The sequence below is a fragment of the Bacidia gigantensis genome (assembly GCF_019456465.1).
Source record: "Bacidia gigantensis strain McMullin 20006 chromosome Unknown contig_245, whole genome shotgun sequence".
In the NCBI taxonomy this organism is placed as follows: Eukaryota; Fungi; Ascomycota; class Lecanoromycetes; order Lecanorales; family Ramalinaceae; genus Bacidia; species Bacidia gigantensis.
Window position 1 is genome coordinate 284005 of NW_025408601.1, and position 24756 is coordinate 308760.

Genomic DNA, 24756 nt, shown 5'->3' on the forward strand with positions numbered 1-24756 from the left:
GAAGACTTGTCGTTCCTTTGGGCGAGGAACGTTATTCATCAACATTTTCCACCAACCTCTACATGAGATTATATAGACGCGGTGACCTATATACCGCTGTTTCAGTCTTTGCTTGATGTGAGAATATGCTCTATTGAAGCCAAGCTTTTACGCTGATTGATTCTGCTTAGGGTTGATGGATTGTTGAGATAGACTGAACGCTTAGAAAGTCATAAATTCAACGTCCTGTTGATTGGTTTATTTTACTATATAATACTTATGCTCAAGCCCATCCTACCAGCGGATGCCCGTATTGGAATCACCATACCTTTCCTAGCTAATGATACAGTGAAGAGAATTGATCTCCTGGAAGGTAGAGGACCAGTATTAACGATGAGGCCTGGCATCTCCTTTCTCTCGGTCGACATTCTCTAACGCGTCCCTAGCTTCCAACTAATGACTGCTGTAGGTGGACTTGAACCCTAAGGAATATGGATCGCATGAACCGCGTCGTCCGAGTGTTCCCACTGTCAAGCTTGCTCTTCTAGAATGCGTTGTCCTTTCTGCCTAGTTGCTTTACCTGCAACACTACTGCAAGGTCGATGGGTCGGCAAAGCGCTGAGGCCTCCAATAGGATTGCGTTTACGTTCACCGAAAAGCCGAGTCTTGGCATTCAGCCTGGTCGATTCTTTGTACATATGCCTGCCTCGTCGCCTTTTGGGGGACTCTTTCTTTCTCATACGTTTGCGTGCTGGGGGAGAGGAAGTTTCAGGTAGTTGATTTGGGGTACGTTGTTGTTGATTTAATCGTTTGGTGAGTGGTGATCCTTGTATTGCAGCAACGAAATCACTTATCTCTTCGATAGCGTTTTCAGATTGTCCCCTTTTTTTATTCCTGTGAACTTTGACGAAGTGCCCTCGGAGGAGGCACTTCGTTAGTTCACTATTAACCAAAATCATCATGAACATGGCCTAGGACTCAGCGGGCCATGTCAAGTTCGCAAGTCTGAGTCCCTTCTTGACCAATACCATGAGCCGGCATCATTGGAGTTGTCCGGTCGAGTTTGGAATGGTGAATCCCACGCCGTACTTTCAAATGCTGTACCAGATCCGAGTTGGTGGAACGATTTTATTAATCCTGAGCACGTTTTCGACGAGGACGTTGCGACTCAAGTCCATCAAGAACGCCACATTGCGTCTGCTGGTGTTTCTCTCGAAACCCTCAGCGCAGAGGAGGCCGGTTCTCCCAGCATGCAGGCGGCATTCCAAACAACCTATCAGCCATTTGGATTCTGTCAACAATCATTCGGAGTCAATGCCCCAGCCAATTCTAACATTGATCTCCAATTGAAGGGATTACTAGCCTATCCAGATGGTACCAACAGCAAGGTAATTCAAGATTCCACACCACCAATTCAATCAGACTGGAATCCCATGTCATCATATTTAGCTCCATGCTTTGATAGTGATCTCCGCAAGAAGAGTGGTAGAGATTTCAAGACCCTTTCTACTGAAACCTTCTGCCACGAATCACCGAAAAAGCACAAGAGTCAGATTCCGAGGCTTAATTCTTTCCAATGTCCACATTGTTGCAAGAACTTTTCAAACATACGATCCAGGTATGCGCTTCTGCTGTAAAGACTGCATATTCCTCGCTTATAGTTCTAGATTTCACGTTCAGAAATGCCTGGTGCGTACTCAGCATCCGAACGTATGTGACGCCTGTAAAGAAAGGTTCACTCTTCGAAAGGACCTCACACGTCATCAAAAATCAGGATCATGTTTGAATGGATCAACTGCAATACGAATGTATGCTTGCACATGTAGGACTGGCTACGCTCGAAAGGTGATAATCTCCAACGTCACATCAAAAATGAGACGGGGAGCTCGGAAGGAAACGAATACCATGCTGCTCAGGTTGGCTTAAACAACTAGCGACAATGCCGACTCATGGATAGTGCTCATCATTCCGGACGCGACTTACTGGCTCAGCAGCGGTCTCAGACTCTCTGGCTTGTTTGTATCCTTCGGAAATTGCATGAGCATTTTATGGAGCCCGCAAACTTTGCGGACTCAAAAAAAATCCCGCAAACCTTGCGGATACTTAGACCCTCCAGGCTAAAAATTACCTGGAAACCGCCCGAGGTAAGCGGACTCTAAGTTGGAAAGGAAGGACCCAACTTGCAACTTGGCAGGCTCTCTGCTTGTGAAAATATATTCAAAGGCATCATAGATATGGCTTAGCCGCTCTTTTAGGAATAGGGGAGGACGAATTTGGTTGATATGGGTAACTTCGCGACCGCCGTGAAGGCCAAGCAAGGAGCCACAACCAAGTTAAATAGAGCTAGAATACAATACAGACGTTCTTTCGAAAACATCTATCCCTTTTTGGATGTGCTATTTTTCGGGCCGTTTTTATTCGATACATACACACTGACATGGAGACACTTTTGTAGTCTAACAAACTCACTTCCAACGTAATTGCTAGTTGAACGGCAATCAATCATCACGTATTTCATTGCATGACAAATTTGTGAATCGGTTCATTAGAGGAATATTTGGGACTCTCTTCTGAATGGTCTGGATGCTGGAGTTGTCCACCTTCGTGTCCAGCTTATTCATCTTATTCGGTCTTACTCTTACGCTTCCTTTTTTCGGTCCAAGGGTTCCTTGTCGCTCTTGCCAGGCTATGTATGCAATGTGGTTTGACTTCGTCGTCTTTTTGGACGGTGGTTCTTCGCTTAAAATGGTGGCATAGGAGCGTTTGTACTTCTTTTGGCCAGCTTTGCAAGATTTAACCACTGCAAGTGACCGTCAGAGACCGGAATAACTACCGGTCAAATGTTATAATGTTGCAAAATCGCTTACCTGATGTTGGCAGAGGGGGAAATTCTTGCTGCGTATTCTTAAGGTGGAAGGTTTTATTCCTTTGAAAGTCGATTTTCATCACAATGATCTTCCTTCCAGATTGAACGATCTCGTCATGGAAATCATGACTCTTCCGCAGTCGATCAATCTTCCTTCGCGCGAATTTCGACTCATTCCCGCTAAAGCCTTCGCTCAAAAATACATGAGCATGGTAAAACTTAGCGGACTTGTTGGAGCCTTGAACTAAATAAACATCCGCGTGGCTCTCGTTACCCACTAGGCGTAGAACGACAAAGTTTTTGTAAAACATGTCTCCCTGGTGTCCTACATTTTGGAGTGGTAGAGACTTATGTAATGAAAGCCTCATCTCCCCAAGGGATACTTCTGTTGTGATGTTGACGCCTTCACGAGTAATTCTCAAGCGAAAAAATCTCTTGGGAAGTTCCACAAGTGTATATTGGGCCTGCAAGTCTGGGTATACACGCCAGTGTTTGCGAGGAGCGTCTCTTAGCAACGACCAAGGGGGCTATTTCCCTCATTCAGCTCATCAATGGATGGAAAATTTGATGATTTCTTAGATCTTCTAGGTTTCGATTGCTTATTGACGTATAAACCTTGACCTCTGACGAACGAACTTGGACTGTTCGTTGCAGAGAACTGCCATCCGAACGAGACTGGGTGTCCACGCGAAATCGTAAGCAGTTCCAAGTAGGCTTGTGTCAGCTTGAATCGTCTGCATTTTCTCCAAGATTTATTGTGTCCTGAAGATTTTCTCCAGGTGGTGAGATCCTTTACTCCCAGAATATCGGCGTCATTCCCTTCATTCTTCCGTCTGTGGAAAACAACGACACGAGTTTTGGTACCTTCGCGTTGGCTGGGTGTATTTTTACGGCGTACTTCGGGATTCCCTTTTACCTTATCTGTGAGAGTTCGGACGACCGGTTCCGCAAATGAATAATGTGTCAAGTCTGCGCGTTGTTTGTGAAAGTGCTTCGTGGCTTTAGACATTTCAAAATCATTTGATACAATCCTTCAACGTGCAGACCGCGGGAAACGGTGGCCACTTAGTTCTGGACGGACAGAGCTATCAGCACCCGGACTCAGTAAGTGACCATCCAGTAGTCATGAGGTATAATAGTACATTTTAAATCAGATAGGACGTGAGAGATTAAATCCTTCCATCATGACTTATATATGTTGAAGGGCTATTGCACGTCTCCATCAGGCTGAATTCCCCAAGGCTGGGGCTGTACTTTGCGGCCTTCATCGACGGCCAATCAAATTGTAGGGCTCCGATTGGACGAGCATCACCCAAAGGCGCCCTCCTTTGGCTCCCGACTACGTGCTATGAAAGACTTCGGTTGGTCAAGAGCTAACGCCGGCAAGGATTTACGAGAAGTATCCATGTCTCGGGGATTTGGTAGCAGCTTCGAACAGACCATCAAAGGAATATTGCTGCACGCTTCATACTGCCATTTGTGCCGCTCGTACAAATGTAGTATCCACCTGAAATCACGTGATTGGAATCTGCCATTTCTGTTATCACTTGATACGGAACCTATATGTGTCAATCATTGCTTCGAAAAAATCTATTATAGCTGCAGCCTCCGAATTTGGAAACCCCAAAGAACTTGTCAGTGAGCTTCAAGCTTTGCATCAAAGCAGGTCCTGCATGCCTGTTCTCTGGCTGTATGTTTTCAATGACCAGGTAGAATAATATCGTTATGGCATGTGGCCTTAGTATGAGTATATTTTACTAATATAAATCAGAGGCCGAAGGGGGCGCCCACACGGCCCTAGCCGTAGGACCGTAGGGCTCTGCTTGGCCATATCAGCCCATCTTCCATGGTGGGTGATGCCCAAACCGGCCCACACCGGCAAGCGATCAACTGGGAACATGTATTTTCCGGTGTAGTGAATGCTAAGAACAATTGCTATTAGATCGTCGGATGGTTGCGACAAAACAATACAGAGGGTTTGACAAGATTCGACTGTCAATTAATAGCACGTTTCTTCAAGCTCAAGAGGCAATGACAATGATGAGCCAGCTGTAGATATGGAACGGATTACATGAGATTGAAGAAGGTGGAATGCGGATCGAGTACGGACAGGCACTTTTGGGCATACGTGATATCTAGCTACCCTGACTTTTCTACTCTGACATGACTCTGGTTTCTGCAAATGAGAGTAAAAATAGGCGTTCCTGGCCATTCATAGGTGTGTTGCAGGGTAAAAGAGGCGAGTGTCAAGATACCGCAAGGAGAGTATGGTGCTGGGCTTGTGCGCCGTCGAAGGCCGGGGGATAAAGGACTTGTTGAATGTTGCTAATAGATTTCCGACCATATAGTCAGAAATCCTTCTCCCCAATCCGCAAGCCTCCGCCTTCCCAGTCGACCTTTTCGAAATACTTGAAGACAAGGTCGTAGCCATCCAGATCGTGCACAATGCGGTCAATACGACGATAGCCTCGAATAGTCTCCCAGCGACTATCTTTCTTGGCAGCCCTCTTCTTCTTTGGTGTCTCGTCGTAATCATCCTCGACGTGTTTCTTGCCTTCGAACAGTGTCACGGTGAAGCGGCCAGGCTTGAAGATCTTTACGACTTGCTCGATGACGTCGGCTGTCTCGCGTCCCGTTTGTTTTGGCGGCACATTGGTCTCGAAGGACGCGTAGGAACAGTTAGGCTCAGGGGTGACGTGGACAGTGAAGTAGTGGGTCGCGTCAGGTCCGTTCGGGGCAGGAATGACGCCATTTGCGGAGAAGCCGCATGGGTTGAACATGTAGGCGTCAACGCGGGCATCTGGATACTTCGAAATCGGATAGATATCAGAGAGACCAGACGACTCGGAGACGACAGTGCCAAGACTGTGGCCCTCAGTCATGAGCTCTTGGGGGTAGCTGAATTGCTCGTAGTGGGAAGAGGTCAGATCACAAGGATCGGAGGATGTGTTGCTGAAGATATCGACCTCCTCAAGCTCATCCTTGACACCATTTGCTTCAACTGGCTTGTTTTGAGTTGGAAGGTCTAACAGGCTGCCCAAATGCTGTTCCGCATCCACTCGGGCCTCATGCGCTTTCTCATAGAATTGGCCTTCGGCAACCGCACTCGCATGGTCGAGGTAGAATTGCTGAGCATTTTCAGGATCCAAGTCAGTCATCAAAATCTCCAGAGTCTCATCGTCATCATCCTCGTCTTCAACGCTGCTCAACGACGCCCTTGAAATCGATAGGTCGAGGTTCCTTGTCTCATTGTCGCGACGATCAGGCGTAGAAGGCGGAGTGAGCATGGTGTTTGGCTCTGTCAAATACAAGTACCAATGCTCGCCATTGAGTTTCCCAATCACGTAGGCGCTTCCACCAAGAAAAAGTCTATCAAGCGACCTAACCTCATCACGCCAGCTTCGGTGCGGGCCAAGTTGTCGATCCGGGAAGAGAAAGTTCTTGCGGCTATAGAACACACGATAAGGGTATGCTGCAGTTGCTATGCCTGACTTGTAATCCGCCACATTGTGTGGAAACCTTGCACTTGTCGCCGCAATTTCCAAAATCCGAGGGAGTCCAGTCAATAGCGTCGTGGTTCCACAAGTCTTGAGAATCAGCTTATGAGGGAAGACGAACATGCTGGACTCCGACAAGAGGTAGGCATCTACGTGCTCAGACTCGACAACGGAGAGCACTTTGCAGTTGACAAGCTCGAGCATCTCTTTCCATGTCTCAGCCGGCACAGTCTTCAAGCCTGCAGGCGCCGAAGGTGGAAGAGCGGTTGGAGAGGCACTGAACCATACTTCTAGGAGCTTTTCAGGTCCTACAAACTTCATGAGCAAGAGCTGATCCGAGCTGAGCCTGTCTTACTAACCTTCGAAAGCATTGCTGGAATCAAGATCGACTGTTGCATCATGATTGATTGTCAAATGAGGCGTCCCACTATAAGACGAGGGACTAAATGTGTAGTTCTTCGGGATTTCAGTATTGACCATCTCCTTCGCAGACTTTGGCAAGGAGCCCTCTCCGCAGGTTCCTATCGTCCTCCAATCAGCACGAGTCAAACGAATGACGTAGTCTGGGAGACTAAAGATCCTCCATACCAAAATATTCCTTTGTAGTTCCTTTCTGATCCCAGGCAGAAGAAGCACGTTCCTCCGCTCAGACAAACAATACAATGTTCGCGTGAGGAGAGCGAGCCCACGAAGGTGGGAAGTAGTGGAGGCTGGCTTAAGCCAGCAGCAGTGTGTAGTATGAATATCTCTTTGAATTTGAAGACCGTTATGGAGGTCGAGCGGAGAGGGGAACGAAGAAGTCCTTTAACCAAGGAATTTTGGCAGCGTGAGGATCCTCGCGCCGGTTAAGGAGACGAGGATATTGTAGATGGTGGTAAATGGGGGAATATATGTAGCTTGGTTCTTTAGGGAGTCGTGTTATCGTGGCCTGGTTGAGACAACGATGGTCAGCATCCTGGCTTCTTAAATAAAAGGATCTCGTTTGGTGACGAGATGGAAAGGTGGTGCAAGGGAAAACAGACTTCGCAGGCTTCGACACGAGACGTAGCAGGTCCTTATTTGTCATATGGTTGCTGTGTAAACAATGGTGATGGGTGAAGTCTTTCAGTGAAGTTGCATGTCGCGTTTGAGGTGTGTCGTGTGCGTTGTAAAGGCAGTCATTTGCAGGTCGTGTGGGAGGCGGTGCGGTGAGTAAATCTTGTGAGTTTGTTTTCATTTTTGGGGCCGTGCCGAGGCCGGAAGCTTTACCCGAACGGCCTGCCTGGCCTGCCTGGATAGGGGGAGGCACCCTCTTGTCCCTTCTTATTTGGTAATATATTTCTCACGCCTCATGACAAGAATGCCCTGGATGGGTAGCACAGAGCGCATGTCTGATGTCGCGCTGTTTCATGTCCAAACATGGTGAATAAGTCGGCTAAGAATGACATAATGCTGACCTTATCAAGCGATGAGCTTGCTGCAAGGTCAAGCAATAAGCGGAAAATGCAGGGCCCACAGCCAAGGGAACGAGACCACATCAATCATCATCGAATTAGGAATGCTTCTGGAAGAGCAAGATCGACAGCGGAATGACTCGCTTGACGACATCCCCAACGACTTTCTCCACAATCTTCATGACCACCATGACTAGCTGACGAGTACCCGTCAGAGTTTGATGGACCATTGTTGGTTGAGCAGCAGAGGGAGACACAGCAATCCTGCAGAGCCAGCGCATCGTCCGATTAGTTCCAGCATCTTTCCGTTCTCCTTGGTGCCTGCAAAATTCCGCTGTCACGGACCCTCTAGTAAAGGCTCTAAGGGATCCCAAGTGCCCGTTTCCGCGTGAAGGTCAATTGAGATATTGCACACAAGGAAGACAGATGATGGCTCAATCTACGGTCAAAGACGTCCTGGGCCTTCTGTGCGATGAGCCCAACACCTTTGCCCAGGGAAATTGCGAATCTAGCACTATATCCATCACTACTATGATATCGGTTTAGCATAAAGCCAGGAAATTAATAGCGTTCTGACATCAGCAGCATTTCTCCTACTATCTACGTTCCCCACATGACCCCGAAGGTCGGGTCAGTTCATTTGGGCGGGCAGATGCGGCTCCCTCGTCTCTACATATAGCACTCTGCTTCTGGTAGCCTCTGTCGACTGCCTCGAATTAATTGAATTGCTTTTCTTCTCTAGCATACTCGTCACATGACTGAGTAGCGCAGTCGGCTTCAACCTATTTTCTTCTTGACCCCACCAAGCCGCCTGCCGCTAAACAGCCACCCATTCCATGCGCTGTAGCTGCAGATTTCCCATCCACACCAGCGCCGCTCGCTTGAGGGTGCTGCAGCCCTCTGCGTGACTTGTACTTACATTGCGCCTGCATCTCCCATAGCCCACCGACACATCATCTTCCATTGCCTGCCTCTCCACCTGAGACCATCATCGCGACGCAGGAGCAAGATCGTAGCGCAATCCCTCTCACTTTGGAACGGCTTTCGCGCTGCGGAGCCCCCTTCCACCCACGACTGAGACCCTCCTGCCAGATACCCATCGCTACGCCGGCGATCAATGTAGGAGATTCAATGTCTAAACGAAGGCGCTTTGACCTGGTCATCATCTGTGCCCACATCTGTACGGGCATTAGATGGCAATGATAGAAAGCATGGACCATAGCTATCCGACGCATGGACATCAGAGGAGTCTATCTTGTGAGAATATCTTCCCTCACGAAAGAGAACCACATCCGCTCTCATCCCTCTGGCTTCTGAGCGCGGGAAAGGAACGGTGGTGCTGACTACAAGTAGCTCTAGCTTCCTCTATTATGCCCATCACCTCGGATGCATCGACGAGAACCTCCCTTACTGCCTCTCCTCTCGATCCTCAAGATGCAAACGATATACCCATCGAGCTCAAAATCCCTTTGCCTCCTTCAAGATCATCCTCGGCACAAGACACTTACGATATTGAGGAAAGGAAAAAGGAAACTCCTAAACCCTCCAGCTCGCCCACGCCCGATATTAAGCGTTCGGATCCGCACTTCGAAGAACTTGCCCAAAATATTTCTGATGATAAGCCAAGACTAGAAGAGAAGCTCACGTCCCCGCCTGTGACAATACCAATCCCGCTTGATCGACTGACGCAGCTGGCGACGGAGGAACAAAATGAAATTTACCACGCAAGACTTCTTCAAGCAGAATCAAGGCATCTCAGTTTATCAAATGGGATCAACCGAAGGCTAAAAAATACACTGGGAATAGCATACGGCAACATGATCGACCAATATAAGGGCGACGATCAAGCTGGTTTCACGGGGCTTTTTGAAGCCTCAGAACGACTGATATCCAAATGTGACTCTCTGAGAGAAATATCCGCAGCAGGAGAGCCAACTGTGGAGAATCCCCTAGATTCTGGCAATGATGTCGGGCCCCTGCATGAGCTGTCTTTCGAGGATCAAGCATCCATTACGGCTTTCCTCAATAGATTACGTTTGGAGGAGGACTATCTTGCTAGCCTCATTGTCAACTTGCCACCACCCGACCTTGCGAGGCTGACTTCCTGCTATCACCCTGCTGGTGTTGATCTTTCTGTGCTTTCCAACCATTCACATGGAAGGACCCAGGCCTGGAGCCGTGACAGCCAGATGATGAAATTATCTCGCCGTATGGACAACATTGATCTCTTCCATACCCATGACCCCTTTTACATTCTGCTTCATGGCATATTCGATTCTTCCGCACCATGGAATTCTGGAGAACATCGCCTACGGACGGAGGTCTGGGCCAGCACGTGCGCTTCTGTGATGATGGGTGGCAAGTTGGGTAGCGAAGAATTTGCCATTGCTACGCTCGACTCCTTCGTTGATACCGGACATTGGATACTGCTCCCCAAAATAGAATCATATCTCCAGGAGGTCTTGGCTGAAGGCTGGTTTCTTCTGGATCCTCCCACCATAGAATTTTCGGAAAAGGCGGATTTCCTTGAACCTGACAGAGCGAGCCATGCTATTGCTGTCGCAGAATTTTTCGACAAGTATACCAGTAGGCTGTTGAGCCTTTTGACCGAGACCTCTAATTCTGCTGCAATTGTCCCACAGGGTGTCCTAGATCTCATTCACGCGACCCTGCGTCGGATTCATGACAAGCAAATGAGGGAACTGGCAAAGAAATTCATCGTCTCAAGATGGTACTTCGCAAGCTTTCTGACAAGTTTAATAGTGTATCCTGAGGTAAGAACTGGTTTGGATTACGTTTGATAACATGACTGAGGCAAATATCTAGGTGCGAGGGTCTTTGCTAGATTATCACATCGGTCAAAGTGCTCGAATGTCAATACTCAAGGAGCTTGCCCTGCGCTTGCAATCGCAAGTTTTCTCGGTCCTAGCACCAAGGTACAACCCATGAGCTTGCTTTTATGAATTAGCACTAACAGTAAAGTAGTAGCAGTCTGAGTTTCATACTTCCTGAGGTCCAAGATCAAGTCTGGCAGATTGTGGATTACTTTGAACCTCCTGATCCCGCATATTATACTTCTGCCATAGATACATCCAACGCCGGTACTTTACATCCTGGTCAATTGGTGCTGAATCATTGGGACATTATAACCCTTGTCGAGACCCTCCGTCCTCCTGAGGAAGTCACAAGGTCCGAATCAGCCGTCACCCTTTCCGAGGATTCGTCATCCAAGGCCAGCTCAACAACTCTCAAACCTGAGATACAAGCCGTAAGCGCATCTGGAGACTTTCTCCCGGATCGTAAGTATGCTGAATCGTCTTCAACTGATGGTACCCTCATTGGAGATGGACCGACTCCAATGATCTTGGACCAGAAAGGTGACGGGTCTTATACACTAGGCCAAACAGAAAACGTTCCAAGGAATGCGATGAACAGCCGAGCATTTCCTGCCAAGAGTCTTGAGAGCATCTCGCAACATTTGAGAGGTTTGTCCAAGGGGCGGGTGAATTCCATTGCGGATCCTAGGACTCAAGATTGGACATTCTTCGACATTGCGTCCGCCAACTCGCAATTAGCGCAAAAGATTGATGTGATGATTGGGCCTCCTGCATTACCTGAAGCTTTATATGATACCGAGGAAGCTCGAGCGTTCAGCGGATCAGAACAGCAGATCAAAGATCTGACGAAGGCTTTACTGGCCTTGTTGCAGCCGAACTGGGCTTTTCACTCCGGTGCTTCAAAGCATGATGCCAATATTAGATATCTAGTGGAACAGCGACTTGCAATTGCAAAGGCAACCCATGATTTTGCGGAGGCCCACAAATGGTGGCGGGCTCTCAAGACTTACGACCATCTGCAGAGGATTGATAAATCCGGGTCATTCTACGGAGATCTTACTCATAATCTAGCAAATTTCCTGCAACATCGAACTCAAGTCCTTACGAAGCAAAGGGAGCAATTGCAGTCCAGCATGAGCCTTCTGACCGCCCGGAAAAGGGCTGAAGATACCACTCTGGGAACCTTCGAGCAGGATCGCAAAGATCTTCGGACTAAGATGTGGTATTCTTCAGACGTCAAGAATTCAGCTCCCTACGAAGATGCGCTACGTGTGACGAAAGCGCTTCGAGCTATGGCCAATCCGAAAAAGCCGAAGCAGGCAGGAGGACTTGCACACTGGGCTCGCCAACGGCTTCGGGGAACCGCACCATACGACCGAGCTGACAGGCAGGCCTTGGAAGCTATGGTTGCACCAACGGACCATGGTGGATTGATCAAACTCGGGGATGATCAAATACAGATGAGCTCAAAATGGCTGACCAAGAATAGTATCGAGAATTTCTGCAAAGGGGAAGAACGGCTCCACAGGTTCTGTTTCGAGGTCCAAAAGACACTAAATAAGCTTGTGGGCATGAACCTCCTAGAAAGTCCTATATTATGGTCAAGCCACCTATTTCGACGTGAGAAAGCTGGCTTGGACACACGACCTCGTCAGTCCAGCTTGTCTAGCTACTCCCCTTCTCCTTTGACCCCGATGCCGTGGGCGCATGATCCCTCAAACCTACGATCTCCTACGCGAAGCACGATGGATTCTCGGATTAACGGTCTGATGGCTCCAAGTGGAGAATATGCAAATACTAGTCTCCCACAGCAGCAAATGTTCCAGATGCCTCCTGTTGGCGGGCCAAGGTACCTACCTCCTTCGCTTCCACCAAGTCAAGCTTTCGGCCACCTTTCTCCACCAACCACGCCTTTGTCACCAAGAATAAGTGACTCCTTTAGTGCTACGTCGCCTGGTAGGCCTGAAGTGGTATCAAAGTCCAAAGTGGATTTTGTTGAGGGCCTGAAGAAGAAGGTTCTTCCCCTCCTCATCAGCGATCTTGGGTACCTACTGTGGCCACTCGGCAGCGAAACTGACGCATGGATCAATCGAGCGGCAACACAAGTACAAGATTCAGCCAAGAGCGAAAAAGCCGATGCTAATACGCCCAAGCCTCGAGCAGTAGAGCCCAATGATCGATTTTCGGAACATGGAAAAGAGCCGACCAATGTCTTTCGGGATCAGGTGCCTACTGACAGTCTGCGCAAATCTGGGGAAGAGGCTGGAAAAGGCAATGTTCATGAAGACTCCTTCGATTTCACGAACGCGTACTCGACTCTGCTGCGCAAAATGTCACTCAGCAGGAACCCAGAGACAAAGCTTCAAATGCTGTATGAGCTCGAGGACATGGTCATGAATTCCATCCAATACAACAATCTTGATCTTTCGCCTTCTTCATTATCCTATCATTCACACACAATCGACAAACCAGCCCCAAGCCTCAACAAGACCGTTCCCCGCACCAAGGCCACTTCCCTCGAAGAAGTCATCGCAAATTGCACAGAACGCCGCGAGAACACCATGAAACGTCAACACCAGCGCTCACCTCTTCCACCCTCCTTCCTACTCTCCACCTCGCAACAGTCACCCCTCGGTGCTGACACCATCGTCACAGCCCTCCTCGGGATCCTACAAGACCCAACCCTCCGCCCGCGAACCCTCTATCTCGACCTCCAATACATCGCCGCCTTCACCCCCTCTTCCATCCTCGACCACACCGCACGGGGAAAAGCATTCTGGGACACCGCCCTCGCCGCCATGGCGCTCAAAGAAGACATCCTCGACAACACCATCATCGCCCGCGCCAGCAAAATAACAGACTACCATCTCAACGCAAACGCCAAACACCCGCCCCAAACCCTCACATCCACAGACACCCAAGACGAACCATGGCTCGCGAAAACAAGCCTAAAAGACGCAGCTGAGCTCTACCTCACAGCAGCTAAGGAAGGCAACCCCGCCGCCGCCCGGGAGCTGGCGCTGTTCTACCTCACGCACCCGGGCCTCATTAAGAGGGTTACTAGACCCTTCAGTAAAGGCAAAGATGTCTTCGGCACCATGGCTGCTGAGAGCAGCGGGTTTGGCGGTGGCGGTGGCGGTGGAGGTGGTGGCGCTCTCGATCCGAGGACTTTTGCTGTCGTGCTGCATTGGATGGATGTTGCGGCTTCGGGCGGCGATCGCGTGGCGGTGGAGTTTTTGAGGGATAATGGTGCGCTTGGGAGTAGAGGACGGGGAGCTTCTTTGTGAATATATGTGTGTGTGTGCTTGAAGGCAGGGGCGGGGCGGGGTGGGGTGGGGGCATTCGGGGTGCATTCACGCGCTTGGTGTAGCGATCTCCGTTACTTATCGACTGACCGGCTGGCTATGACCATGAGAGGAGGAATGCATTTACCGCATTTTCTGCGACGTTTAGAAGGAGGTTCCTTTGTACATTTACATTTTCCTCTCTTTCTATTGTGAATACTAGGGTTTGGGTTTGGGCTCGGGTAGGATCTGGCGTTTGGATATATGGCTTTGGGTCGTTGGAGTGGGTCAGTAAAGCTGACGCTCTCCCTTGTTGTCTGTCTATCTGTCTGGCTGGCTGGCTATTTGTCGCATAATGGACTTGGGGTGTGTGAGCGATACCCATGAGCATATAATATACAATATAATTTCTCTATCAGTGGGTGTTTGGCTATGAGGTTATGTTATTTGGTCTTTTCATGCAGTAAGGAATGCTTTCGGCGCACTATGTGTAGTGGACTATTGAATGCAAATGCCGCTTCGTATGCTATGCTATGGTGCAATTCCCTCCTCTCGCAAATTCTCACTTAAACTCCCCATCAACCTCCTCAAACCCCTCAAAAAACCCCTTGAACAACCTCACGCCCAACCCAGGATCATCCCTCCCCGTCGTTGCGCGAATACTATGCATACTCAACTGCGGCATCCCCGCATCAATCGCGCGCATCCCCATCCCACTACTCAACATCGGCCCCACCGTCCCCCCACTCCGACTATCATTCCTGATCTGGAACGTCTGCAAAACACACGGCGGACTCGTCTTCGCAGCTATGCGCTGCAGGAAGGCGGTGGATACGGCATCGGTCGTTGTATGCCCGTTCGGATCAGCTTGGATTGCTACGCCGGTGTTTAGCGCGGGCGAGTGCGAGGGCAGGTAGGAGGAAGTGAAATTTGGGTTTAGAGCGTGGGAGACGTCGGCGGAGATGAGGAAGGAATTTGCGTAGAGCTGGGATTGGATGTCGGGCGTGTAAGCTGTGCCGGCGAGGGAAGACGTGATTCGTGAGAGAACGTCGGGGAGCAGGTTGGAGTGCGCACCCTGTCGGGTTAGGGAGCCGATTTCTTCGTTGTCGAAGCAGGCGACTACGCGGAGGCTATTGGGCGAGCTGGAGGGGGAGGAGGCGAGGAGAGCGGCGAGCGCGCTGAAGGAGCATAGCTTGTCGTCTATGCGGCCGGCGAAGATTAGGTCGCGGTCGAGCCCGCCGAGCGTTGCGGGCTGCGTGTCGTAGAGCTCGAGATCCCAATTTAGGATTTGGGAAGGGGAGAGGGAAAGGGCGTTCGTTATGTGGGAGACGAGGCGCTGCGGCTGGGTGGAGGTGAATGTGGTAGGTCCGCCGCCGCTGCTGTTGGTAGTGGTGGAGGGGGCAGAGCTGGCAGCGGTGGGATGGTCCAGACCAATTATGGGTACCATTTCCGTCTCTTTGTTCGCACGATCCAGGTTCGCTGCTTGTCCGAAGTGCGGGGCGAGGGTTGGGATGCGAGCGATGGGCCAGTCTAGGTTTACGAGCTTTGTGGAGATTTTGCCGGTTTTGGCATCGCGAACGAGGACGCGGCCAGCGACGCCCAAGTCGCGGTCCCACCACGTTCCATTTAGGCCCCCTGCGTATGGGGCGACACCTAATTGTACGTAACCCCCTTGGTAGGGAGGGAGGAGATGGGCTTCAAGCGAACAGTCAAGGCATCGATATGCGTGGCGATTATGCTGGCCCCGTTTCCGGGCTTGTAATCGCTGCCAATTGTAAATGCAACAATGCTGCTTCCGTTGCGCTCGACGAAATATTTGCCTCCTTTTTCTAGCTTGGAGTCCCAAGCGTCGCGTTCTGAGAGTTCTGTGAATCCTTTCGATCGGAGCTGTTTAGCAGCAGCTTCGACTGCATGGTAGACGGTGGGGTTCTTGTTGATGAAGTCTATAAAAGGCTGGGCATAGGATGCCGGGTCATTTTCGTGGGCGTCCTCTTCTCGCTGGTTTGCCTCCTCTCCCAGACGTTTTGAATGGCCGCTGAGAATCTTTTTTCGAATATCATGTCGCAATTGCTTCACCTGTGCTTCCCCGTTTACATTGATGACCCCGAGTGCATCGCTTAACGTTTCAAGATTTGCCGCCCGGAGGCGATCATCGTTGCTCTTCCACTTCGTCATCTTTAGATATTGGGACGGAAATGATGTATGGGTAGAGCAGACGTAAGATAGTCCAAAGCCAGGCTCAGCCCTAAGATCCTTGGCATCTTCGATAGCCTTGTCTGTTGGGAATGTCTCAATAGACTTCTTGCTTCCTATCTCTAAGCAGCGTCCAATGTACAGTTCGAGACCTCTGTGAGAACATTATGTACTGCTATAACCCTAGCATGATAGGGTCTACATTGACTTGCCCGTCCATGAGGTAAAGGCGGCTCTTGCGAACACCGATAATTGTCATGCTTTATGGTCCAGAATTGGTCAGCCTGCAGCGCAAAGCCATGATCCCGGTCGAAACTAGAAGGTGTCTCTAAATAAGTCAAGTGTCGCGTGTGTTGTAGTAAAGCGTAGGTTACGCAACGTCAGAGCCTTTTATGAGGTGTACTTGATCAAATATCTCTAGAAGCTTCTCTATCCTTTTGGCTAGCGTAAGGGTGGTTGCTTTGGGGCGCCCTCTCGACCTGATTCTCGTTTTTGGGGAAGGTTCCATTGCGAGACTTATGAAAATTGCCAGACAGGTATTCAGGACCTAGAGGAATTGACATCACACACGCCGAAGAGGTGCACTCTTTAAAGCTTGACTTCAATCTGAGACTTTGCAAGAGGAAGCGTTTACTGGTCTTCAGATCATGCTGCAAGATGCGCCTCCTCAACACATCTACTCTCGAATTCTATGACGTTGTTGGTCGAATGAAGCCAAAGTATGCTATTCTTTCTCATACATGGCTGGAAGGGGAAGAAGTCTCCTTCCAAGACTTTACAAAGCCTGAGTCTCTGTTACTTTCAGGATATAGAAAAGTTCGCGAATGTTGCAATTTGGCGAACTCCGAAGGATTGCCCTACTGCTGGGCTGATACATGCTGCATCGACAAAACCAGCAGTGCCGAGCTCTCTGAGGCAATCAACTCAATGTTTCATTGGTACAGAAACGCTCGAGTCTGCTTCGTTTACCTAGCGGATATTGACCTTCATTCGGACTTTCCTAAAAGATTTGCTTCCAGTAGATGGTTTGAGAGAGGATGGACGTTACAAGAGCTCCTTGCACCTGACAACGTAACCTTCTATGACCGAAACTGGATAGAGATTGGGAATAAGCGGAGTCTTGCTGAAAACATCAGTAAGATCACCACGATAGAGAAGCGGTACCTCCTTACATCTGGCGGAGGCCTTGATGACGCAAGTGTGGCTGCGAAAATGTCTTGGGCGGCTGCAAGGACGACAACCAGGGTGAAGGATGAAGCCTACTGTCTTCTTGGTCTATTCAATGTCAATATGCCGTTGATTTACGGCGAGGGTCAGAAAGCATTCAAGAGATTACAAGAGGAGATCATAAGGTCAGACCCAGATGAGTCGATCTTCGCCTGGGAAGAATTTAGTATCCAATCATCAGACAGATCCACGCTTTTTCGACCAGGCCCCAATGATCGTTGTGACAAGGGAGCGACGTGTGGTATGCTAGCTGTCTCCCCGAAAGAATTCGATCGCTCAGGGGATATCGTCAAGATTGACATCCCCCAAATGGCGCGGGAACCTTATTCCTTGAATAATCAGGGACTAGCCATGCACCTCTATTGCAAGCTTGTCGACCCTCGTCAGCTGGACTATCCTCGTCAGCTGGATTATGTGCCTGAAGGAGCCTGCAAGCACTATTATGAAGCCCCTTTGGCTTGCGCGCGTCGACGAGACCTAAGAGCACCAATCAAGTTGCTATTATCTGTCCATTCTACGCACATTTTTCGGTGTGGGAGTCTCTTTTTGGAGGCTTTCGACCGCAAAACTATATCGCGTGTTTCCGATTTTCACCGCCGAATGTTCCATATAAAATTGCAAACTCCGAGAGTCGTCAGTTTCAATTTTCAGGAATATCCGCTAAATAGACCGGCACTGGTACGAAAACAAGGCGACGAAAAGGCTTCCTTGGTGATCGAAATCGGGTCCCAAGGAAGAACACCTGCAGAATCTGGATATGAATGGACCGTAATTAGCTCGTGTAATCTAGAAATTCCGTTGAAAAAGGTGGAGAATGTCTACAAGGCACAAAGTAGCTCAAGATTTTGTGGTGAACAGGAGGAGCCCGTTACCGTTGTTAAATTCCTGACTCGATTAGAAAATTTTGAGCTGGGTCTTGCATGGCGGGCGCGTGGTCTTTGGTCCCGACCTACTTCCAAATTCTCTGACCACATCAAAACTTTTGAAATCGACATCAAACTTACAGAAGGCTCTGAAGAACTCGTTTCTGAGCGATTAATCGGACATGGGGCTCGGTGCTCGGTACATATAGGAGAAAGACTTCGCTGTCTATGGATCGCACTCTCGCGCGACAACTCTGAATATGATCTTCCCAGGCACTGGAAAGTCCAACTCTATTTCACTGACATCGATCGATCTCGCATTCTTAACTAGCTCAATGAGATCTTTCGACGAAGAATTAGAATTCGTTGACGTTTATGCCCGACCATGACTGGTGAGAATGAGTGATTACGAACTACTCTTGCAAAAGGAGAGAGTTGAGGCAGCTGGTACAAGCAACGTTCCATGCACAGGACACCCTTGTCAAGAAGCGAAGGCACAATTGGATCGAATAGGTTTGACTTCTCCAAACGAGCTTAACGCGCATTATCCTCTTCACAAGGTCGAAACCCTTCAGAAACCCCTCCAAAAAATGAAATACCATTCTGAGCTTTCCTCAACCTTTTCCAGCTTACTCATGAGCGGGCCCGTTCTGTACACACACACAAGCAGTCAGCAAAGCGACCTCCCCCGTGTCTCCAACAAGTCCACATAAGCAATCAGCAAAAGAAAACTTACAGCAATAATATGAATCGTCTTAAACTTAAGCTGGCCCTCCACATCAACGAGTTGATAGTACGCAGCGAACTCAACGTCCTTCTCATTGCCAGAATGGTGCTCATGCTTAGCCTTGCCCCTAGCCATCAACTGCATCTGATCATGGCCGTGCGTGAAGATCTGGGTAGGGTAATGGTCCCGTTGGGGGACGTGGGCGAACATGGCTTTGCGCATTGCTGAGATTTCTGCGCTCACCACCAACGTCAGGACCCCAACGGAATTTTCAACTTACGCTTCATTGCTGTGGAGGAAGAGATCGGTGTGGGGAGAAAGGGGGAAAGGCAAAGGGAAGGGATGAGGGAAGGGAGGTATACTGACCAGCATGACCTTTAGAAACCTTATCATTAAAAGAGTACTCAGCGTCTTCGGTGAACATGTCCGTAAAGCTGTCGTGCCCGTCTTCCTCGTCGTTGGGCGCGTTGGACAGGGAGTAGTAATGTTCCATCAGCCCCTCGACTTTAGGATCGTCGACGGTTTGGGGGAGGTCGGGCATGCGGTCGAATTTGCGGGCCATGGTTGATGGGGATGTACAGTGTGAAGATGCTTGTGAGGAAGCGGACGTTTTTGTATCAAGGACTATGTTTATGCTTTATTGGTTTGTACGTCAGGCGACGTTCTCGCGTAGGTTTAGCTAGCTTGTTGGTACCCTGGTACGTGGCCCTCTCGCCCACCACTCCATGCAAACTAATCGTCGCACATAAACAGTTTGTGACACTTAGTTAGCTCTTTACCGAAGGGGCTGAAGTGTATCTCCTACCTAGCAGAAACTGAGTTGGCGGAGATGCTCGCTCCAAATGGATTTGAAGTGCTTAGGGCGAGGTGGGTGGGAGAAATACAGTTAAGCTTTGAGTTGTGCATAGGAGCTATGGTTAGTTTATTATAGGGCAAGCCACAGGGTTGGGTGATGCTGCAGTGGGCTAGCTCAGGAAAGAGATGGGAAAAGGCGGTCCTCGAAGGTGGGGATGGAGCATGTGGCCTTTCAGATTGCAGTCTATCGGAAACATTATCAGCATATCAGCAGGATTTATTATATTGAAGCGTGCACATCCGAATGTGAATGATTAGTCCTCGGATCAACAGTCTGGTATTCTGAGATAAACAAGCCAGAAATCATAAGAGAACGAATGAAAGCACAATTTCAGACCTTCACCGCGACTAATCCCAAATTTCCCTTTTCAACTCTTGGGACTCGTCCATCAACGACATTGGTGGTGAAACCGTCGAAATCTGGCGCATCTTGATAGTACGAGGCTTTATTGCCAGCTGCGTTTGCGTTTGCGTTTTCATTCTGATACGACTTGCCCTCGAGAAGTTCGTAGGGCGTGCTAGCAGCATATGGATTTGATGCTTTAGCTGGCTTGCTCAATACAGCTTTGTAGGGCATGACGGCTACGTTTGGCGTTGAGCCATTAGTTGGGGCTCCTACAATCACATCGTACGGTGCGGAGGATGCACAGGGCGATGATTCATTTTTCTTTTCCGGCTGACGTGCTGAAGCCTGGGGAGACGTAACGGCTGCGTATGGCGTTGATTTTGAGGCCAGGTCATAGATAGTCTCAGAGTCCCCTGACTTTTCGTTGAAGTGTTGTGATTTTGGCGAATGGATAGCGGCATCATAGGGTAAGTAGCCACTTGCAAATGAGTAGGGATCTCCCAATGCTTCTTCTTCGGTGGAGAGGTCATGTGTTCCTTTACCTGGGTTCTGGAGCAGAGACTGGTAAACAAAATCCATTGATTTTTCAAGATCGTTTGATTTGAACTCGTTTGTTGCGTCAGCTGCGCCTTGAATCACTGAAAGAAAGGATGTGAGTCATTATACACGCTCGTTGGGGTATCAGACACCTAACATACCCGGCTTGAAAAAGTTGAGAGCTTTATCTATATTGTCTTCTCCGAAGTCGCTCAATACAGCCTGGCTCTGGTTCCTCATTTGTTTGTAGGCGCATAAAACGATAAGCAAGAACCTCTTGTAGCTTTGACGAACTTTAACAGAATGCCAATCAGCCGCAATGGCCTCATCGCAGTCCCCTCTGATGCTAGACGCAATTGTTGTCGCAGCGGACAAGCCAGCCGTAATGGCGAGGTGAACACCGGAAGCGAAGAACGGGTCGATGAAGCAGCCGGCGTCACCTACGATCCTAGCGAAAGGAACAGCATAGATGTGAGAATGATAGGAGTAATCTGATGCAGACTTCAACTCCGAGACCTGTTTGGCTCTAGAGAGTAGTTCAAGGACCTTGGGTGTCTGCTTGAGAGCATTGTTATAATACTCTTGATTGTCGGCCGCTATCGCTTTTGCTTTGGCTGCAATTTCTTGTGACATTACCACGCCGACAGACATGGTGCCATCATGAAGGGGAATCGTCCAAGCCCATCCCGATTCATCTAGCTTGAAGTCATTTCAATTACACTGTTCATCGAGAATTATGAATATACCATGCAAAGCTTCGAAGAAGGGCGCACCCTCTCGTACGGTTCCTTTCCCATATGTCGCAGCGTCCTTGAAATATGCCAACATTGCGACGTTCTTAAGGGACTGATTGTACTTGCGGGCTTTTAAGTATCTTGTGCTTAGTAGACCAGCGCGCCCACTGGCGTCAACGATATAATCAAATTTGATGATGCCAGTGGCCTTGTCGTTCTTCCTAGTCCACGAAGCGGATACTGGGCGTCCAAGTTCAGCCACAGTGTGCTCTGCACTCGAGTCTGCCATCTGAAAACTGATTGTGTTTACTTTAATGCCATCGAAAGTCTTCGCGCCACTTTCCCCGGCATGCTTGTACATGATTTCGTCGGCTTCTGATCGTATAACATTCCAGGAGTAATTTTGAGAACCGCCTGTTCCTATGAAGTCGGCGTCTGATTTAGCAGCCTTAGCGAGTGTGTTCAGCTCCTTGACTAATCGTAGACTTACACCCTTCTTGGTGGTTGACGCTTAGTTTCAGAGCACCACCATTCTTGACGTGGAAGAGGTATAAGCATATCTTCGTGATACTTTCGCTGTCTAGCCAACCTTTCTATTGAAGCCATGCTTATCAAAGGCAGAGTCCAGATCGATGAATCTGAGATAGTGGCGAATGCTGGGCAACATCGACTCGCCGACATGGTATCTTGAGAACGCACATGGTCAGTCCGTAGTTGGACGGTGCATGCATGGTTTGACATTGTGGCCTCTTGAACAAATGATGTACGGCAGAATCCCACCGAAGCTGGAGATAACACGCAAAAAAAACACTTAAACGTAGACAAAGAAAGGCTGAAGAATGCAGAATCTTGACAAGCGCCTTAGTAGATCGAAAATTTTCCCTCCTAACACAGGTTGCTCAAAAGAAAGAACCGATTCGAGAAACATTCGCTCACCGGGGAAAGCTGTCTGCTTCAATGAGAACAACATCAATTCCCTCCCGAGCAAGAGCACTTGCGGTGTAACTCCCGCCGGGCCCACCACCCACAACCAACACCGTACATTGCTCAGGAATGTGCGTCATCTCAGGTGAGTGTCACCAACTCAAGACAAAGCCAAATGTCAAATCATCTGCGGCAGCTAGCGATGAATGATCCTTTTAACCAGCGAAGGTTCAAACAGCATGCTATACGGATTTGCTCGGTTCTGGTCCGATGAACGTTTTCGTAGTGAGATGGTCTAGACGCCGAGTGGCTCGATCAGGTGCATGATTTCGGGTCGATGTATGACAATGGGCCGTCAAGTCCAGTCATCAGTATGTGAAGTGAGTTTTCGAGAGCTGTGATTCGTCAAAGGCGTCCGTGTATCGTCGGGAACGATATCTAGATGATCCGATGAACGGGTAGATCTCGAGGATCGGAGACCTGTTGTACGAGAATCTCGTAGGGCATTACTTCCCGACCTACATTTTCGGCTGAGATGGAGATGGGAGACGCCCGGCAATAGCAACAGTCCAGACTGTCAGATATTGTCAGGTCACGTAGAATGTCAAGCTTTACTAGTCAACATATCAATCAGTCAAGTAGCGACTGACTAGCTATCAAAATATTCGATTATTTCATGACCTGCTTAGCTTTACTGAGGTCAGGCGCTATACCCTAAATGTCCCTCCCCATCTTAGCGTCATAGATTCAGCCAATGAAAACTCGCTTACCAAGCAGGCATTGCTATTGGTCTATCAATCATCTGTCCATTGGTGTTCCTTCCAAAGAGGCAAGATAGATCTTGTCTAAGTGTGCTGATTCCTCTTGCAAATCACCCTTGACGAGGCATCAGGCGGCTTGGCTAGCCAGCTGCATTATCTAAGCAGGCTATTCTCCTTATGCCTAACGGCAGACGCAAAAAACCCACACAGTACGACGATTCTTAATCTCAATTGGGCACGTGTGCTTCACAGAGCTTGTCGAACGATTGACAAATTTGGGCGTGCCTCGACTAAACTCACTGCTCGTGATAACCATATAGCTGTGGGATTTTGTCCAGTGCATTTAGTTGGCAGCTTCAGATGTTATCTGTCGATCTCAAAACAAACTGTTGAGTATTTACATGAAACCTAGTAAATCAATACCCAAGCCGCATGCTATGCCCTCGAGAAATCTATTCGTGCCCATGTCTTGGCCTTTGATTTGTCTCCCTAGCCGCCGGAGTTGGCAGGCTGTTGCGGTAATGTACCAATAGGGATATAAGTATACCTATTCCCATATCCATCAGTACCCATCTTTAAACACAAATAGAGACATCAGGTCAACTCACGAAGTCATAAACCAAGAACTCAAGCTCCCATTAACCCCAATCCCCTGATTCGGCACATCAATCTGCAGTGGTGCACCCCCATACACCGTTGGCATCAACTGCTCCAGCGTCGGCAAATCCGGATACCCTCCCACATTCACACTAACCCTATTCTGCCCGTTCCCCGTCCCGATAATCAGCGCCTCCCGCAATGGAATGTCAATGTACGCGTGACACTCTGCATAGGTAGGCACCCTAATCCCATTCAAACTTGGCACGAACATCGCGGCTAAACAGCCTGGGCCCGGGCTGAGGGCCCATATCCAATGGTTGTACGAACTCTCAGGTAGTTTAGATATGAAGGCGCAGAGCTGATTCATGGGGAAGGTGCATGTGTCGGGGAGGTTGGGAAGGACAGAGGGATCCAGAACGGCGGAGGGGTCGGCGTTCACGTCTAGTTTGGCGCCCCATGCGGAGGCGACGTTGGGGTTGTCCCGATTTATGCGGAGGTAGCAGTCGTTGGTCGGCATGCCGCCATTGTTGCATTGGTAAGTCTGGGCTATGGGTTGTTGTTCGGTTTGTGCGAGGGAGAGAGGGGCGCGGAGAAGGGGGAGGAGCGAGGCTGCTAGCAAGGATAACATTTTTGGCGAGATGGAGTCGAAATGCAGCGTAGAGTGTGCTTGTGAAGAAGAGAAAGAATGAGAAGAAAAGGGAACTCTGGGTTTCGATCTGGGGATGAGACAGATTCGTAAGTCACATGCGTTCTGTTCCTCTTTGGTGTTCGTTGATGCGCCAGTACAGCCCGTTAATCCTTTGAAGGCCTAATAGCTTCCGCTTACCAGCTTGTACGGAGAAGATAAAAAGAAAAGGGCACAAGGCGGGTCGCTATTCGGAATGTGCAATCGTCGCTCTCTGCTTTACAATGAGTTTGCAACAAGCTCGTCAAAGAGAGCCAAGTCCATGTTGACTGCAGCAAAAATCGCCCAAAATCATGATCACGTTAGAAGCAGAGACACAGGAGATGATCGTAAGGCAGAAATGACGAAAATCGGAACGAAAGTCTCGTGTGAGTGGTCGCTATTTTGAAGGTGTTTTGCAGGCGCTTG

At 49.1% G+C, this 24756-nt stretch overlaps 7 protein-coding genes across 7 annotated transcripts; 2 read left to right on the plus strand and 5 right to left on the minus strand.

Moving 5' to 3' along the window:
* Positions 1–5193: 5193 nt before the first annotated feature.
* Positions 5194–6743, minus strand: KY384_005184 (uncharacterized protein; the record flags this gene model as incomplete). Its single annotated transcript, XM_044813685.1, has 2 exons — positions 5194–6650; positions 6698–6743. 2 exons carry the CDS (start codon positions 6741–6743, stop codon positions 5194–5196), a joined length of 1503 nt encoding a protein of 500 aa, XP_044668986.1.
* Positions 6744–9145: 2402 nt separating this feature from the next.
* On the plus strand, positions 9146–13899 carry KY384_005185 (uncharacterized protein; the record flags this gene model as incomplete). Its single annotated transcript, XM_044813686.1, has 3 exons — positions 9146–10549; positions 10602–10711; positions 10764–13899. 3 exons carry the CDS (start codon positions 9146–9148, stop codon positions 13897–13899), a joined length of 4650 nt encoding a protein of 1549 aa, XP_044668987.1.
* Positions 13900–14326: 427 nt separating this feature from the next.
* On the minus strand, positions 14327–16348 carry KY384_005186 (uncharacterized protein; the record flags this gene model as incomplete). Its single annotated transcript, XM_044813687.1, has 4 exons — positions 14327–14380; positions 14519–15661; positions 15706–16205; positions 16336–16348. The coding sequence occupies 4 exons, from the start codon at positions 16346–16348 to the stop codon at positions 14327–14329; spliced, it is 1710 nt and encodes a 569-aa protein (XP_044668988.1).
* A 398-nt stretch (positions 16349–16746) lies between these two features.
* On the plus strand, positions 16747–18510 carry KY384_005187 (uncharacterized protein; the record flags this gene model as incomplete). Its single annotated transcript, XM_044813688.1, has 1 exon — positions 16747–18510. The coding sequence occupies one exon, from the start codon at positions 16747–16749 to the stop codon at positions 18508–18510; it is 1764 nt and encodes a 587-aa protein (XP_044668989.1).
* A 298-nt stretch (positions 18511–18808) lies between these two features.
* KY384_005188 (uncharacterized protein) lies at positions 18809–19468 on the minus strand (the record flags this gene model as incomplete). Its single annotated transcript, XM_044813689.1, has 3 exons — positions 18809–18829; positions 18916–19139; positions 19273–19468. 3 exons carry the CDS (start codon positions 19466–19468, stop codon positions 18809–18811), a joined length of 441 nt encoding a protein of 146 aa, XP_044668990.1.
* A 624-nt stretch (positions 19469–20092) lies between these two features.
* KY384_005189 (uncharacterized protein) lies at positions 20093–22109 on the minus strand (the record flags this gene model as incomplete). Its single annotated transcript, XM_044813690.1, has 5 exons — positions 20093–20745; positions 20806–21339; positions 21391–21813; positions 21869–21948; positions 22078–22109. 5 exons carry the CDS (start codon positions 22107–22109, stop codon positions 20093–20095), a joined length of 1722 nt encoding a protein of 573 aa, XP_044668991.1.
* A 1443-nt stretch (positions 22110–23552) lies between these two features.
* On the minus strand, positions 23553–24291 carry KY384_005190 (uncharacterized protein; the record flags this gene model as incomplete). The annotated part of the gene is made up of 2 exons (XM_044813691.1): positions 23553–23610; positions 23672–24291. 2 exons carry the CDS (start codon positions 24289–24291, stop codon positions 23553–23555), a joined length of 678 nt encoding a protein of 225 aa, XP_044668992.1.
* Positions 24292–24756: the final 465 nt, after the last annotated feature.